Source organism: Larus michahellis, unplaced genomic scaffold, assembly GCF_964199755.1.
Source record: "Larus michahellis unplaced genomic scaffold, bLarMic1.1 SCAFFOLD_34, whole genome shotgun sequence".
Taxonomy (NCBI): Eukaryota; Metazoa; Chordata; class Aves; order Charadriiformes; family Laridae; genus Larus; species Larus michahellis.
The window spans coordinates 798705-815802 of record NW_027436399.1 but is presented as its reverse complement, the minus strand read 5'-3'; the positions used below and the strand labels follow the sequence as shown (position 1 = coordinate 815802).

At 52.6% G+C, this 17098-nt stretch overlaps 1 protein-coding gene across 1 annotated transcript; it reads right to left on the bottom strand.

The window, feature by feature from the left end:
- Positions 1–9288: 9288 nt before the first annotated feature.
- On the bottom strand, positions 9289–10275 carry LOC141737308 (olfactory receptor 14J1-like). Its single transcript, XM_074571987.1, has 2 exons — positions 9722–10275; positions 9289–9316 (listed from the first exon to the last, which is right to left on the bottom strand). The coding sequence occupies exons 1-2, from the start codon at positions 10273–10275 to the stop codon at positions 9289–9291; spliced, it is 582 nt and encodes a 193-aa protein (XP_074428088.1).
- Between the last annotated feature and the right edge of the window lie 6823 nt (positions 10276–17098).

The following is a 17098-nucleotide window of genomic DNA, read 5'->3' as shown; positions in this document are numbered from 1 at the left end:
GATATTAGGAAGAATGACTTTACTGAAAGAGTGGTCAGGCACTGGAACAGCCTGCCCAGGGAGGTGGCTGACTCACCATCCCTAGAGGTGTTTAAGAAACGTCTAGATGTGGCACTTCAGCGCATGCTCTAGTGGCAGAGACTGTAGGTTGTTTGGTTGGACTCGATGATCTTAAAGGTCCTTTCCAACCATGACGATTCTGTGATTCTGTGTTGAATTTCAGGCTGGGTTTTTTGGGGTTGGGTTTTTTTGGGTTCGGGTTTTAGACATTTTTGGGTGCAAATTTTTGGGTTGGATTTTGGATTGGATTATTGGGTTTGGATTTTCACCCCTGTGCGGGCGTGTCAGTCAGCCATTGTGACATGAGGGCGGCAGGGCCAGCGCTGAGTGTCTGGCGGTGGTGGCATGGCAACCGCTGATGTGCTGCCCGCAGTGGTGGGGCTGCCATCGGCAGGGACGTGTTCAAGCAGGTCAGGTTCCTCCAACGCCGTCCAAGCTGGCCTTGAGCCCTGGGATTTTGGGTGGGTTGGGTTGAATGTTGGGGTGGATTTTGTTTTGTTGTGCTGGATTTTGGACTGGATTTTGGATTTTTTTGGGTTGGACATTTGGGGTTGGATTTTTTGGGCTTGTATTTTTTGGGCTTGGATTTTTTGGGGTGGATTTGGTTTTTTTTTTCAGTTAGATTTTGGGTTGGATTTGGGGTTTTTTGGGTTGGATTTTTTGGGTTAGAAATTTCGAGTTGGTTGGGTTGAATCCTGCCCAGCCCCATCCTTGGCTATTGAGCCATGAAGGAAGATACAAAAGGGCTCGGCAAGCGTGAACATCGTACGGCTGGGGCTGCTCGGCACTATGACCAGCCCGGCCAGTGCAGGGTCACGCCATGGCCACAGGGCACCGCAGCCCCCTCCCTCTACAGAGCAGCACCGCCAGCTCGGGGCCCTGCAGGGCGCATGAGGAGGCAACCATGAACGGCCAGCCAGGCCAGCAGAGACACACTCACCTGGGGAAAGGCTCTCTGGGGAGAAGGGGTGTCTCTGGAGAAGAGCAAGGGAGCATTTGTTTGCCTGCAGGGAGGAATCCGTGAGAAAGAGAAACTCTTTCTGCAGGCACACGCCTGGGGCAGGCTGCTCTGTCGCTGGGCCAGGGTGCTTGATCTGGCCTGGGGAGAGGGGCTGGAACTGGGGGAGCTCAGGCAGTCTGTGGTGGGGATCTCCTGGACTTGAGACCAGGGATCACGAAGTTTCCCTAACCTCCTTTTCCTCCTGCTGTGTTCAGCCTCCAGCCCAGGGGCTCATGGGGAAGCAGAGACCCCTCTCTGCCCCCCAGCAGCTGCTGAGCCCTGTAGAGGGGCTGTGGGGTGAGTTCCCCAAGTGTTGCTTCACCCTGTGGTGGGCTCTGCCATGGGGCCAGCCCAGAATGGGCTGCTCTGCTGGTCTGGGTTCAGCTGGGTGAGGGCGAGGGAGGTGAGGAGAGCTGGCCTGGACTGCAAAGTGACCAGGAGAGAAAAAAACCAAAGAGCATTAGCTGGGCGGTGTGACCATGCAGGGTGAGGACACGCTCCCGTGGGTGTGCAGTGCAGAGCCAGGTGTCCATGAAGGGAGCGGAGACACGTAGGTGCAGGAGAAAGGAGGCTGCTGTGTGCCCTTGGTGGCATGAACAGACCAGGAAGGTGTCCGGGACATTCATCACCCCAGCATGTCCCATAGGCCATTGCCAGCACCTGCCACTCGCCCCAGGTAATGGGTGAGGTTTGCTGGTCTCAGCGCCTTTGTCGGGGGAACACCCCACCGTGCCCAGTCTCTCTACTTGCCCACACCTTGGTTGACCCCACAGCAGGACTGTCTGCGACCCTCCGTGTGGGACACGGCTGGGGCTGGGAAGCGGTCAGGCACTGAGGGTGCTGTCAGTGCAGGAGGGCAGACATGGACTGAGCACTGAGGGCTCTCAGGGCATTTTGCCCTGGTGATCTCTCCCCACCCCTGAACCGATGCATCCCACGGGGCTCCTGCACAGTGGGACCGAGCATGGGGCTGGGGCTGTGTATGGAGAGGGCACTGGTGTGGGCCACAAAGCAGGTGTCCAGGAGGTGAAAGTAAGGACGGGTTACAGAAAAGTACTTGGCATTTATTGTCTGTGTTGCACAAGAATGTTTTTAGGAAAGGCAAAGCTCACCTGGAGCTGACGGTTGCAAGGCAGTCTTGATGCCCTCCCCTCTGCCCCTAATTTTGCTCTGGTCACCCCCAGAGTAGAGAGTACTGGCCACTCTTCTTCTTCAGCAGTCTCTAGGGCCAGTTGGATGGCTTTCACTTCTGCAAACTGCCTTGACACCCTTTCTCCTTCCGTGGCTTCAGCAACTTTTCGTGTGGGACTCCACAGCACAGCGTCCTACAGGTAGGTTTCCTACAACACGACAGGATCTTCAGTGAACGGAGCATAACACCTTTCATCAGTAGATGACAACTCATTGTATGAGGGTGCCACCTGGGCATGAGCCACCTCCTCATGAGATGCTCCAAAATCTATGCCCTCTGGACAGTCCGTAATCTCTTCAAGGATTGCTGGAGGTTTGGTTTCCCTGGTCGAGCTCACTGTGTGATCAGCACTACCCATTTAGTCCATGTAGCGTCAGTCGTGTGATGTGTGGAGGGGATATCCAGTGTAGCACAGGCAACTGCTGTGCCAGGAGGAGCCGTGCTTGCCCATCAACAACTTCTGAAGTGGCTCAAACCCCCTCATACGCTGTCAGGATCTCTTTTTCGGTTGGGGTGTTGAGGGCTTCAATCCTCAATACCCTCATCTCCAAAGCCTAGAGGTTGACCTCAGGTTTCTCCCGATGATTTCTGCCAGAGGCTCCAGGTGAGACCACGTGCCCCAGCTGCACTGTAGAGACCATTACGCACGGCTGGTCCTGTCTGGACAGACCCAAGAGCTACCACACGAGCTATCTCCTGTTTGATCTGCTCAAAGGGTTGTTGTTGCTCAAGGCCGCACTCAGAATAGATCTTCTTTCAGGTTACTCCATAGAGAGGGCTCACAAGCTGATTACAACCTGGAATATGCATTCTCCAGCATCCCACAAGGCCTAAGAAAGCTTGTGCTTCCTTCTTCTTAGCTGGTGGAGACATAGTTGCAATCTTGTTTACCGCATCCATAGGGACATGACGGCATCCATCCTGCCATTTCATTCCGAAGAACTGAATCTTCTCTGCAAGTCCCTTGACCTTGCTTCTTTTATGGCAAAACCAGCTTTCAGAAGAATCTCAATTGCTCTTTTTCCCTTCTCACACACTTCTGCCTTGTTGCCCCACATGATGAGATCATCGATGTATTGTAGATGTTCAGGGGTATCAGGATGTTCCAGTGCAGTTTGGATTAGTCCATGGCAAACCGTAGGACAGTCGATTACAGAATCACAGAATGGTAGGGGTTGGAAGGGACCTCTGGAGATCACGTAGTTCAACCCCCCTGCCAGAGCAGGTTCATCTAGAGCACGTTGCACAGGAATGCGTCCAGGCGGGTTTTGAATGTCTCCAGAGAAGGAGAGTCCACCACGTCTCCGGGCAGCCTGTTCCAGTGCTCTGCCAACCTCAAAGTCAAGAAGTTCCTCCTCATGTTTAGATGGAACTTCTTATGTTCAAGTACCTCTTGTCCTGTCCCTGGGGGCATTCCAGGTGCATTGGACACCACGTGAAAGCAAACTGTGGCCTGCACCCTGCTGCCAAAGGGACTGAAAAAGAAGAATGCATTGGCAATGTCAGATGTAGCACACCACTTGGCTGCCTTTGGCACCAGTTCATATTGGAACTTCCACCAGAAGGTTCAAGCAAGTCGGGGGGCTAAGACATCTTCTGTGCGAGGGGAACATTATCAGGGCTTTGGAAGAAGGTGGGTGAACTGTTGGAGTCTCACAGGCTCTGGCAAATCCCCAAGGGACAGGGGACAGGGCGTGGCTGTCCCCACTGATGAAATGCATCAAAGGTTTTCAGAGCCACCTCCACATTTGATTTTCCACCTATAACCAGTGCGTCTGACTTTCTGCTTCACCGGACACCAGGGACAGGAATCTTGTCCGGTCATTCCCTCCATGGTGTCTCCAGTGATGGGCATCAGTGGGGCCTGGTAACACCCTCACCGTCTTGGGGTTTTGCTGCTGAGTTTTACTTCTCTAGAGGCTTGCCCAGTGTTTGAGGGTCTACAGGATCTTGGCCGGAGAGGACTCGTTTACATACCAAATGCCATAACCAGCCAAGTGTCTGTGCATAGACTTCCTGGATTCCTCAGTTCTTCTGTGCTTAATTAGAGAGTTCTCAGATGAATACATTTCAATACTAAACAACCATAAGAAAGGATTGCTTCCTTCTTATATTTGTTCTTTACTTTTTCTTCTTACACATGAAATGATGCCAGCAATCTCCAGTTCATATTGATCCTGAATTTCTGCTAATGGAGTCCCAAGACCCTTTAAGGCAAGACCCTTTATTGCAAGCACTCCATGGACAGGCTTTGTCTCAATCTCACCATGTCTCTCATCTGGCAACCAGGACTTACAGCAGCCTGTTCAAACCTGAGCTTTCTCCACTCCAGTCCGTAGCTGCGTGTTTCCACTCCTTGGCACCGGTTCCCACCCGCTTTACCTTGAAAACGAGCTGACACAGAACGGTGTTTCCTAATGGCCAACAAAGGAAATCAAAGGCAGGCAGAGTTCAATACAGAGAAGACATGCCTCAGCTGTATGTCACGTCCCCATTCCCTGCCCTGAAGTTCACTTTCCATTCTGGATGGCCTTAGACCAATAGAAAACACATTTTCCTGTCAAGCACAGATCCCAGACTGTGTTCCAAGGACATGTTTATTTTAATACATTTCACATCTATATCTCCTATCTAAAAGAGGCTGGGCGCAATGAAGGTTGGATACGTTGGATAGATCCTGCCTTTATCTCTTTGCAGTCAAGCAATGGTCCCACCTGCTAGCACTTCCCTCCTATCGTCCCTTTTTTTGAGGTGGCCAAATCTTTATGGGGCGTACAATGGCATAACACCATGGCCCTCCAAGTGCCAAACCGTAACCGGTGTACATGTTCCCTGAGTTCATCCAGGCACCGTCTCCTTCAGGCACCCAGAAATGCAGTGCGAGAGAACATGCTTTGGGACATGTTCCTCATCTAAAGGGAAGCTAAGCAGCCTTTAGCTCCCCACCTCCTTCTCTGGACCCTTTTGAAAGATGCATGCAGCATTTACTTTTTGCCAGATGTCAGGGAGTCCCGCCAGTCTCCAGGACCTTTCCAAGATGAGGGAGAGTGGCCTCACTGTGACATTCTCTTACTTTCCAGCACCTCTGGATGTACCCCGTCCATTCCCATGTACTGGTAGTGGTTGACTTTGCTCCAGTAGATCCTGATTTCATTCCTATCTGCCATTGGCTGTTCTTGTCCAGAGTCTTGCCTCGAGGCACAAAGCCCTGAGAGACCTTGCTGGGGAAGTCTGAGGCAAAAAAGACATAGAGTATCTCGGAACTCTCTCTCCCTACTCTAACTCAATACAGCAGTGTCCAACTAATATCTTTGTTTTCTTCTGTAAGAATTCCTGAAGTTGGAAATCTCGTTATGATTCCCCTGAATTTACTTTCAGGTTTCAAACTGAGTTTTGATACAGACCAATGTTCTCCTTGGAGGATGCTGTCCTTGAAGACCAGCTGTACAGAGCTTTGCGCCACCTTCAGTGCTCCTGACCATTGGATCCCCACGAAAACTCCTCAGCGTAGGCCAAAGGCAAAAGGACCTCTGAGGTCCAGCGTCTGCAGTCTTCTGTTCTGCTTCCTCACTCCCCTGGAGTGCTGGGACCCCACTACGTCAGGGTCACGACAGCCAATCTTCACGTCTCTGACCAGCTCTTCCTGCATTGCAGGTATCACATCAAGGTTGGCATTATTTTTGTTGGCCCATCTGGCAGCTGTGCTAAGACGTTGTCCTAAGACACTCCAGAAACCACCTGGACCGTACATGCTGCTGTGCTCCTCTTTCAGAAGCTGCCAGTATCATGGCAGTCCCCAGCGAGACCCAGGCTCATACAGCCAGACGCTTCCCTGGGATCCTTCAGAAAGACTATATCCTCTTCCTCATCCTGACTGTGGGTTCCTTATCTCCCACCATGACAGGACACTTCTACTGGCCTCTCCTCTCACCCTCCCCCACAAAGGCTCACCAAACTCTTCACCTGCCCCAAGGAGTTGCGCCATACATCCAGTTAACGGCTTCACTTTCAGGAAACCCCACTCCTGATCCTTCCAGCCTGTCTCTCCTGAAAAGCCTGTAGCCATCCATTGCAGCACCCCAAGCTGTGTGCCTTGTCCCACCACGCCTTGGCAGTTCCTCTGTCAAAGTCAAAAAGCACAGGCTCTCTCTCAACTTGTCTCTTCCCCTGGCTGAGAGTTTTGGTGCACGTCTGGGCTGTGGCACCTCAGGTGTAGCTCCAGGCCAAGCTCGGACGTCTCTTAAAGGAAACCTGGTACCAAGCATTGAAGACCTCCTGTGTGCAAAGGCTTTGCTTCACGGCAGAGACACGGTCAAGTGGACGGCACCTGGAAGCTTAAAGCTGAAATTGGATGTTGACGGTGAGCAAAGCCTGCTGTCTGCAAGAACAGAGAGAAACAGGGCTGGGAAGGGCGGCCCTGGCAAGAAAGAGGGTTTTTGTCAGTGGTGTCTCTGCAGCCCTCAAGGGCCTTTGACAAAGGTGAAGGTGATCTCCATGAATGACAAGGTGCTGCTGACAGGTCCCCCATGAGATTTTTTGGCCTGTTCCTTGACTGTATTATGAGGAGGGCGAGTAAATGTTGGGCAAGAGAAAAAACAGCAGTTTGAGAGTGCAACACATGAGTGGAGACCCTGCTGTGATGTGTCTTGTGTTCTAAACTGCCTCACATCTACTGCATGGAGAAGGGAGAGACCTTGCCCCACTGCAGTGGCAATCAGTCACTTGTGTTATGAAAATTTGCAAGTGGCCCGTGCTGACCGAGCAGAGAGGCTAGGACACAAAGCACAGAGGTGCACGTGTAAATATTTAGTCATGTGCATGAGGTGTCCGAGCTCAATTGGGGTACCTCAAATGTGGTTAAACACAGGGTTCTTATGCCATTCAAGCATTCAGGTACCTTATTATTTGACTAATGACTAACTAACACACACACGGAGTACCAATTCCTAATCACAGTAAAACTGCACAAAGTAGCTATATCTCTGCAGCTCCATCAGCCATCAGCCTTCTCGCGGCTTGTCTATTGATCCAGACGTCCCCGGAGTTGGTCTATCGCTAATTACTTGTCTGTGATGCTGGACACTGGGAGAGTTTCAAAGGTGTGTAAGAGGGACGAGGATACTGGCATTATCTCGGTTCTCCAGGGGTATCTTTTATCCTTCATGGACAGCTGAATGATTCTGAGAAGTCCTTATTTTGAGGGCAGGGCTGTTCTTCTGGTCCTTGTGATGAGCTGACCTCCTTTAACTCACTTACCCAAGCATGATAAATCAGTACACAATGGGAGCTAGCTAGATATATATCTTAAGAAAGTCAATTCATTTTCATACGATAAAGACTGATGGGCATAAGAGTTAGGGAGGTAGATTTTGATAACCTTGGATCAGAGGATGTCTGTGGCCAGGTGGGTCCTGCAGAGAGCTTTTTGATGCTCAAGGATCACGTCTTCGTCATCCAGAATGGTCCATGCCAACATGCAGGAAGTCATGCCAAGGTGGCAGGAGGCTGGCATGCATGAGAAAAGAGCTCTGAGTAACATCAAGCCTGAAGAGGAAGCACAGAGAAGGTGGAAGCTGGCTGCCTTCCAGCCTCCAGGGTTCCGTGGTTCTGTGCTGGAGAGGGCCATTTGTTTGTGTGTGTGTGTGCTTGTCCGTGCATGGGGGAACTGGAGGGATGAGGGAATCCCGAGGCCAGCTTCTAGAGAGATGGAGGGTCTGAGACCAGCTCCTGGCGGGATCCGTGCGGTCTGTGTATCTATAGAGGTACACATCTAACACTAACGCTAACTAGCATGCAAACAGCCCCATCCTCATTGCCCTTTCTCCACAGACTGTGGATTGTCTTGGTCTGGAGTCTTCCCAAGGTCCCTTCCAGGATGAGAGACTGTGCATTTCTTTCCGCCATGGGTCTTCCCTTCATGATGAGGGGGAGAGCACTCACGTTGCCCATGACCACAGAAGTAAGCAGACATAACTTTGGTCCACTCCGCTGTGGGTTTTTTGTCCCACTCAAGGCATTGACTCAATGCTGCTCATCGGGTATCTCCAAACCGCTTTCATCATATCCTGAGTTGAACTTTCGGTTTTCCTTTTTCCTCTTTCCCCTTCCCAAGTTCTTTTCTTTAACCATTGCCGTAGATTCCTCTACAAACGGCCCAGCTTCTCTTTCCCCACAGGCCCTACATTTGCTTGCTTTGTGCCCTCTCTACGGGGCACGAAGATGTTTCTAACATAGCTGTCGTGACAATTCCTCTGTTGGATAGTACAAAATTAGGAATGTCTTTAATTCCCTGTAGTGCCCTGCAACTCCTCGTGCTGTTATCTTGTGCTGATGCATCACCACAACTATGGTGAGCTGCCTGCACGCAAACATGAAGAACGAACAAAATGGATCTTCAGTCCAGGGGGACCTTGGGAAATTCTGGGAGTCAGCCAGAAGAAACTGCTTAAGTTTTACAAAGAGAAGTGGCCAGTCCTGCATCAGGGGGAAGAAAAACACCGTATTACAGTGCCAGGTGGGACGTGACAGGATGAGCAGTGACCCTGAGGAGACGGGCCCACGCATTATGAGGGACACCACATGAGGCAGTGGCGCAGGCTGACCATGAACAAGGCCAGCTGCACACAGGGATGGATTAGGAGGAGAGGGCTACCCAGACAGCTTGACTTTTCATGCCCTTTCAGTGAGCCGTGGTGTGGCCACACCTGGACGTGTCTGTCCCTCTGTGGGAATTCCTGCTGTAGACAGGTGGCGAGGAATGGGAGAGTGCCCAGAGGAGGTCTGCACATGGCCTCTGCTTGAGGCCCCACACCCCATCCTTCTGACCTCTGCCATCCCAGCACAACCCCAGGAACATGCTGTCCCTGGAGAAACACCAGCCTCTCCAGACAGCTCCAGATTCCCCTCCCACAGGATGGGTGGCCTTTATGTCATCTGTGTGAAGGGCTGGGGTACGTCCCTCAGTTAAACCCACGATCTTACCTGTCACCAGACACCGACTGGTGACTCCTAAATCCAGTCCAATATCTCTAAAATGTTACAAACGGACAGTCAGCTTTTTAGTCCTGGACACATGGAGGAAGAAGAACTTCAGGGGTGAATTTCCTCAGGCATGTTTGGAGAAAGACCCCAGCATTAAAGCACTGCACCAGGGAGATCTTCCTTTGTTAACAGAGACTCTGTGAAAGAGGCCAGCTCTGAGCCACTGTGAAATACATTTTTAGAAGGGAACCAGGTGAAACTAAGACGTAAATGTCTCAGGTGTAGTGACACAAGTGAAACCTTTGTGTAGGAGCATAAAAACCATAAATGACAATATCAACAGCAATGATGAGAAATATAATCATTAAAAACACAAAGCCAATAACAAAACACACAAAAAAGCAGATGGAATCAAATAGTGCGGGAGTCATTTGTGGAGAGAGGTGGAACGTTTCTCCCTCTTGAAAAAAATCCATGAAATCAGATACCAAATGGCCTCCTTGAGCTCCTGGTTCCTCATGCTGTAGATGAGGGGGTTCAGTGCTGGAGGCAACACTGAGTACAGCACAGCCACCACCAGATCGAGAACTGGGGAGGAGATGGAGGGGGGCTTCAGGTAGGCAAACATGGCAGTGCTGACAAACAGGGAGACCACGGCCAGGTGAGGGAGGCACGTGGAAAAGGCTTTGTGCCGTCCCTGCTCAGAGGGGATCCTCAGCACGGCCCTGAAGATCTGCACATAGGACAGCACGATGAAAACAAAGCACCCGAAGATTAAACAGGCACTGACCACAAGAAGCCCAACTTCCCTGAGGTAGGAGTGTGAGCAGGAGAGCTTGAGGATCTGGGGGATTTCACAGAAGAACTGGCCCAGGGCATTGCCCTGGCAGAGGGGCAGGGAAAATGTATTGGCCGTGTGCAGGAGAGCATAGAGAAACCCACTGCCCCAGGCAGCTGCTGCCATGTGGACACAAGCTCTGCTGCCCAGGAGGGTCCCGTAGTGCAGGGGTTTGCAGATGGCAACGTAGCGGTCATAGGCCATAATGGTGAGAAGAAAGAACTCTGCTGTGAGAAAGAAGATGAAGAACAAGAGCTGTGCAGCACATCCTGCATAGGAGATGTCCCTGGTGTCCCAGAGGGAATTGGCCATGGCTTTGGGAAGAGTGGTGGAGATGGAGCCCAGGTCAAGAACAGAGAGGTTGAGGAGGAAGAAGTACATGGGGGTGTGGAGGCGGTGGTCACAGGCGATGGTGGTGATGATGAGGCTGTTGGCCAGGAAGGCAGCCAGGTAGATGCTCAGGAAGGTCCAGAAGTGCAAGAGCTGCAGCTCCCGCGTGTCTGCGAATGCCAGGAGGAGGAACTGGGTGATGGAGCTGCCATTCGACATTTTCTGCCCCTGGGCTTGGAGACCTGTTAATGGAAAGAAAAGCAGTGAGAAGTTAGGGAAGATTTCTCTCAAACTAAAGTATTCAATTGGTCTTAGAAACCCACCAAACTGGCTCTCGCCTTTCAGGAAGACCTTTTGCAGGTCCTTTTTGTACACTCTGGTTGGTGCTGGCTGATAGTCCACCAGAGAGCTGAGATCTCTGCAGGATTCAGTCCTGCCCTACAGCCATGGGTAAAAAGGAACACGGGGTGATCTCAGATTAAATCCACTCCTGGCATCAAAGGGCTTTTCAGCATTGTCACCCGACTGCAGGGCAGAGCTCAGGGCACCTTGTTGTTGGTGTTGTTCTGTTGTAGTTTCCCCACCACACCTGAGGAGTGTTTTTAAGGCAGAAATCCCTGGCATTTCTGCTGTGCTGCAAGTGAAACCTTGTGGGTCCTACGAGCCAAGGGGACTGTCCCTCAGTGCAGAGCGAGGACAGCGAGTTTGTCCATCGGAATTGCTCTCAGCTGCCCTGTGCTGCTGCCTCTTTGAGCTGGAGGATGATCCCAAGCAGACATTCCCCTGAGAAGAACCTGGACACTGCTGAGAGCAGAGGAGTCCCATTTACAAGCGCAGTTCTCCCAGCCCCTCACCTGAGCTCATTGGACCCCAGGAGGATCTCAGCTCTCCCCTCCCAGCCAGGGACACAGGGGGCTCACTGCAGCTGCCTACATTCAGCCCTCCAGCTGGATTTACACGGCCTTGGCACTGACATGTCTACTCCGTGGGGCTGCTAGACGACACAGGGATGCCACGGGAGAGCTGAGCCCTTCTGGAGGGCAGCGTGCAGCCAAGCAGGACACTCCTGGGAAAGAGCCAACTAGCCTAAAGATGGGGTGGCTTACTCTCGGCCCCACACACTGCAGTCCCCAGAGCCCAAAATATTAAAGGCATTTGGATGCTTTCCTCCCTGGATGCACCGGCATGACAGGACGTGCAGCATCAGTGTCTGAGCTGCACCTGAATCCTCACCCCCCACCACAGTGGAAGAAGGGAAGGAACAAGGACAGCAGGGGCAAGAGGGGAACAGGTGAAAATTCTTCTTCAAAAAGAGCCAGGACAGGGAGACACTTGAATATTTCTCCTCTAGGGTGTGGGAGAGGAGACCAGGGAGTGTCTCCAGGGAATATATGTGTGGTGGTGGGGAGGTGCCATCCTAAATGGAAAAGGAAATTCCTTTCTCCCACTCCCCATGCATCCCACTAAAGGTGGAAAATTCAAAACATGGGCTCCATTTCTTTCATTTAAATGCTGCCTTGAAGTCCTTCTCCAAAAGGACCCTCTGCAAATGTCCTGGGGGTGATCTGGAGCTGGGAGGAAACACGACCCATCCAGCACCCTCACGACTGCAGAAGGACCCTGCCATGACACGACTGGGGTCACTCCTTCCACCCACAGCTTCTCCCCGCAGCGCCATGGGGAGCTCCCCGGGCAGGCTGAGAGCTGACCCTGGCAGGCAGCAGAGTCCCTGGCCCAGCACACAGTTCCCTGGGACACGGGGACCCTGCTCTGAAAGACAGCCCTGAGCACCCCTGCACGCACACCCACCTTCACAGCCCGGCAGCCGTCCCTGGGAGAAGGCAGCCGACATGCCCTGTGCCTTTGGTGATGTGGTAGGGGTGCCCTGCTCTCGAGCACATCCTTCTCAACACCGACGGAGCCTTGAGAGCCTTCCTGACAGATCACATTAGCCATGGGCTATGCCAGCTTTAGGAGACTGCTCCAGGGAGCCTCTCTGCATTATACTGCAGCAGAGACACAGCATGCCCTGTCCCTCTGACGGTGCAGCAGGGAAGCCCTGCTCCACACGTTGTCCTTCTCCTCGAAACTAGAGAAACTGTGAGAGTGGTACTTGCAGATCCCGTAGGCTCTGGGTTGTTCCAGCTTCTGGAGATCCCTCCAGCAGCTGCAGATTCAATGCCCTGCAGCCAGAGATTGTGCAAAGGCTGTGAGGATTTCTCCCAGTGAGCTCTCAGCACTCTCCCACCCCAGGCTGCCTTTAAGATCCGCTGGCCTCACACGTCTCCCCTCGTTACCTGCAGGCAGTGCCCTCAGCCCTGCTGCCCTTTGCAGAGGAGCTGCTCCTGGGCAGAGCTGTCTCTCTGCAGCGCTGCCCGCTTGCCACGAGCTCCCTCCATGCCAGGAGCCCAGCCCAGCTCAGACGCAGAGGACCAGCCCGAGACGTCACTTTCTCTGCCTCCTCAGGGCTCCCTGGAGGTGTCCCTGTGCCTCCAGGGGAACCTACTGGGAAAGAGACTGAAGTAATACTGTGTGGTCTCTCTTGCACCTCTGGAGAGACGCTTCTTTCCAGCCGGGTAATTTCTCCTATCAGAGAGAGCTGCGCATGAGAAAGGTCTTGTTCCTTCTGGTATAAGACAGGAAACCTGGACAGTGCCAGATCTCCTTTGCCCCCGCTGAGCGAAGGCAGTCGGCTTCGTCAACTGAGGCATCTCCTCCTTGGTTTGTAGTCCTGGGTGTGAAGTGGACTCAGCTCTCACTTAGGGCTGCCACAATCCCACAGGAGGGGGGATTCCTCTTGCCTCTCTTCAGGTGGGCACAAAATAGGCACCTGCTGCATGGGAGCTGCTGGTCTCAGCTCCCAGCGTCATTCCTGGAGATGGAGGCCAGCAGTGAGCTCTTCAGACTCAAACACCTACTGACATTTCAGGTCTCAGACGTGGTCCAAGATACGTGCCGGTAACTGCAAGATCTAACGGAGCAGTTCACAGAGACAGGGCAGCATCTGGTGCCACCATCTTTGAGATTCATGAGGAATTCCTTTGGCCACCAGCACGTGCCCACATTTCGGACAACTGAACTTTTCCCTACTCTTTCAACCCAGGGCAGCCTTCTGAGGTAGTCAGGGGACCAGATGGACTCATTGCCATTGACCTCATCCATCTTCTCCATCAGCCGTGTATACTAGATCCCCACTGACTGTAACGGCAGATGTCTCATGGACATCCCCACATCACCTAACCTAATTCAGGGCAGCTACTCAATGGCCATGGACAGGCCTGTTGTGCTACAGGAGGTGCCAGGGCTCTCCAGCACAACTGCAGGTGGCCGGCACGGACTGCACAGGAACCTACGGGAAAGGCATCGCCTTCAGAGTGGGTGCGAGACACACACTCCAGATGCCATGTCTCATAGATTCAGTTTCTGTTGGCCGGCAACTGAATCCCACGCGGGCAATGAGGCAGGGTCTGACCCACCTCCATCCAGTCGATGCAGAGCAGTTCAGGAACAGGAAGCACATCACACTGGGATCTCCACTCATTTGCCTATTTAAGCAACACAAGGAAGTCTCCAGAATAATGACCCCAGGTCTTATTGGAGACATTCATGACCCTGACACCACTGGAAGGGGAACACAGCAGCATGCATACTGTCCAGCAGGTTTCTGTGTCTCTTGGGACAACATCTTTGCACAGGCGCAAGGTAGGCCAACAAAGGTGTTGCTGAGTCCCGTCAATTCAGAGGGAATTCTGATCAGGGGTGTGAAAATGTCAGCCTGGGCTGTAGCGACCATGAAATAGTGGGGTCTCAGCTCCCAAGGGGAGTGAGAAAAGACTGAAGCCAGACTACAGATGCTGGGTCTCTAGAGGAGAAATGGGGATGGCTTTAGGTAAGCTAGAGCTTCCCAAGAGTAGACCCTTGCAAGGCAAGCGTTCGAGGGCACCAAGAGGAGAGGCTGCTGCTTCAGGAACAGTTAAAGAAGAAACAAAGAGAATGAGTGGCCACTGCTGGAATTTAGTAACAGCAGGTGTAGATGAATCTGAGATTCTCTGTGTCCTTCTTGCCTTGGTCTCCTCCAGCAAGCTCTCCCAGGCCTTTGTGCCTTGAGGCAGGACTCTGGAAGGAAAAAAAACCGTGGTGAATTTGGAGAGAGTCAGGAGTTACTTGAGCAAACACAATCCTTAGCAGTCTATGGGACTGGAGGGGTGGCATCCGAGGGAGCTGAGAGGGCAGGACGATGCCACAGTAAAGCCACTCTCCATCATCATTGAAAGCATCTGGAGTTTGCAGGAACTCCCTAACAACTGGCAGCACCCAAATGCTGCAGGCACTTTCTGCTGTGACCCTGCTTTGCGTAGAATGTTGGTCTATAGAAATCTTGCAAGGTCACTTCCAGCCTGAACGGAAAGTTCCCAGAACAGGCCAATGTCTGCCACCCTGAGACCCGGAATCTGCACTCTGCTCTTCGTCCTCACTCCCTCGGGAGCTGAGACTCCACTCTTTCTTTGCTACTAGAGCCAAGGCTGACAAGGATGACACAGGTTTTCTGATCCAGGTGAGCATCGCCTTGCTTGGCCCATCTGGCAGCTGTGCTAAAAAGCTGAGGCAAAGAGCCTCCAGACACCTAAAGGAGCATTTGCACCGTGCTCTCCTGGGAATGTCAGGGGGTGCTGGGCTGACTTTTGGAATAGCTCTATAGGCTGCCCTGTACATAGTGAGCAGGAACAGGCTTCATTGTCCTAAAGGTGGCCATCTGCTGTCACTTCAGCTGCCCAAAGCAATGCCCCAAGAGCCTCCAAAATGATGGCCCCAGACGCTGCCCTGTCCCTCTGAACTGCTCCATCAAAGTTTAGAGATACCTGCACACGTCTCGGGCCACCTCTGTCACTTCAAATGTGCACTGTGGTTTGCAGGGGTACAGGAGATTCCTCCCTTTCATTGTCTGGGTGTCCTGTCTCATAGGTGGAAAAGAAGAGGTCGTTCTGGGACCTAACTCTGCCTCTGATAGGGGAAATGATACTGCTGGAAAGGAATGTCCCCCCCAACAGCTGAGGGAGGAAACATCAGTCATGACTTCAGCTTGTTTCACAGCAGGTTCCCCTGGAGCCTCAGGGACATCTTTGATGGGGACACAGCGAGCCGAGAAAGTGCCACCTGATGAGGTCAGAAGTCCTTGATTGCATTGCATGGAGGAGACTCAAGCATGCACATCATGTGCATGTGGGGAGAGGAACCCGAGTTGAGCAGAAGTGCCACCAGCTATTCCCAGAGCGTCCACGAAGGCCTGTGGGACACACTCTGTCTTCGGGTAACTTGACTTTGAGAGGAACGTCCTCTGGGAAACCACCTGGATGCCGCACTGGGATGTGCTTCCGTGAACCAGGGTGCCTATGTCCATACCTCATGCCATGAGGCATCTCAGATGGGCACCACACCACAGGGCTGAGGTGCCTCCCAGCATCTGGGAGTGGCAGCAGGAGGCCAGAGAGTCCCTACGCCTCTGCACGTGGAAGGGAAGGGCTCGCGGCTTTGAACACCCCTGTCAGAGCCCTGACAATTCTGCGTGTGACTTCAGGAACAACCCCACCGGCCCAATGAGATTTCTCTCACCTGCCTTTTCCGGTTCATCGCAAGTGCCTCTGTGTGCTGCCTCACCCTCCCCTGTCCTTATGGCCCATCCCTTGTTTCACACAGTCTGAAAGCAGCACGTCCACAGAGCACTTCGCCCGCGCAGTCCGAAAGGGTTCTGCAAGCAGGAGTGTCACTGCCCTCCAGAAGATGGCTTTTCTCACCCTTCACACAGAACAGAGCACGTCTAGGGACTATGATGCACTCAGAAGCACAGACACCTCCGTGTTTCACCTCTCTGAACTTCCTTCCCAATGTCCTTAGGCACCTAACAGAGAAACAAATGTTGTCACTCGAAGGCGTACCCACAAGGAGAGAGGGGACAGGAAGACCTAAAATTTTCCATGGAAAAAGGGGATCAGGACAATTTGTCATCATCAATGGAGTTTCCCCTAATGGGAATGGGGAACGTCCCCAGCCTTCAGAAAAATCTCTTCCTCCTCCCTCCCATGACCTGCCCCATAATTGCAGTTGGGAACAGCCTCAGCATGGGGCTGCTGGTGGAAAACCTGGAAACCTGCTACAGCTCCGCCACCCTGACTGTCCTCCCACTGGGCACAGCACCATCTCTGCTCACAGCGCTCTTAGGGCTATTTCCTGCACCTTTGGCAGGTACAGAGTGGCTCCTGCTGGTGGCCACATGCTATGACCAGTACTTGGCTCTGTGCCACCCCCTGCTCTCTGCAAGACTCCGGAACTGGAAGGGTTGTCGCTAGAAGACAGCTGCACCTTGGCTGGGGGGATTTCTGTCATCTGCAGTAATCATTTCCTTCTTGTCCCAGACACATTGGCTGGCCCTGATGTACTAGACCACTTTTGTGATTTTGCCCCAAGGCTGGAGCTCTCCTGCAGTGACACCATGACGCTCATGCTCTCAGCTTTGGAAACGTGCTGTTTAGATCCAGTCTTCCCCTTCCTGGTCACACCGGCATCTTGTGTGTGCATCAGAGCTTCCATGGCCACCGAATTAATTCGCATCAGGTGCAGGGATGCTTTACATGTGCCCTTATACAGCCCTGACCATATCAAGAATCCTTCAATACTCCTTCAGGAGTTTGTTTGATTTCCC

Bases quoted from the DNA above. Each gene is read 5' to 3' on its own strand.
- LOC141737308 (XM_074571987.1), bottom strand. From the start codon at position 10,275: ATGGCCTATGACCGCTACGTTGCCATCTGCAAACCCCTGCACTACGGG. The intron at 9,317-9,721 runs GTATCTGATTTC...CCATGTGTCCAG, and splicing joins GAGCTCAAGGAGGCCATTTG to GACTAAAAAGCTGACTGTCC.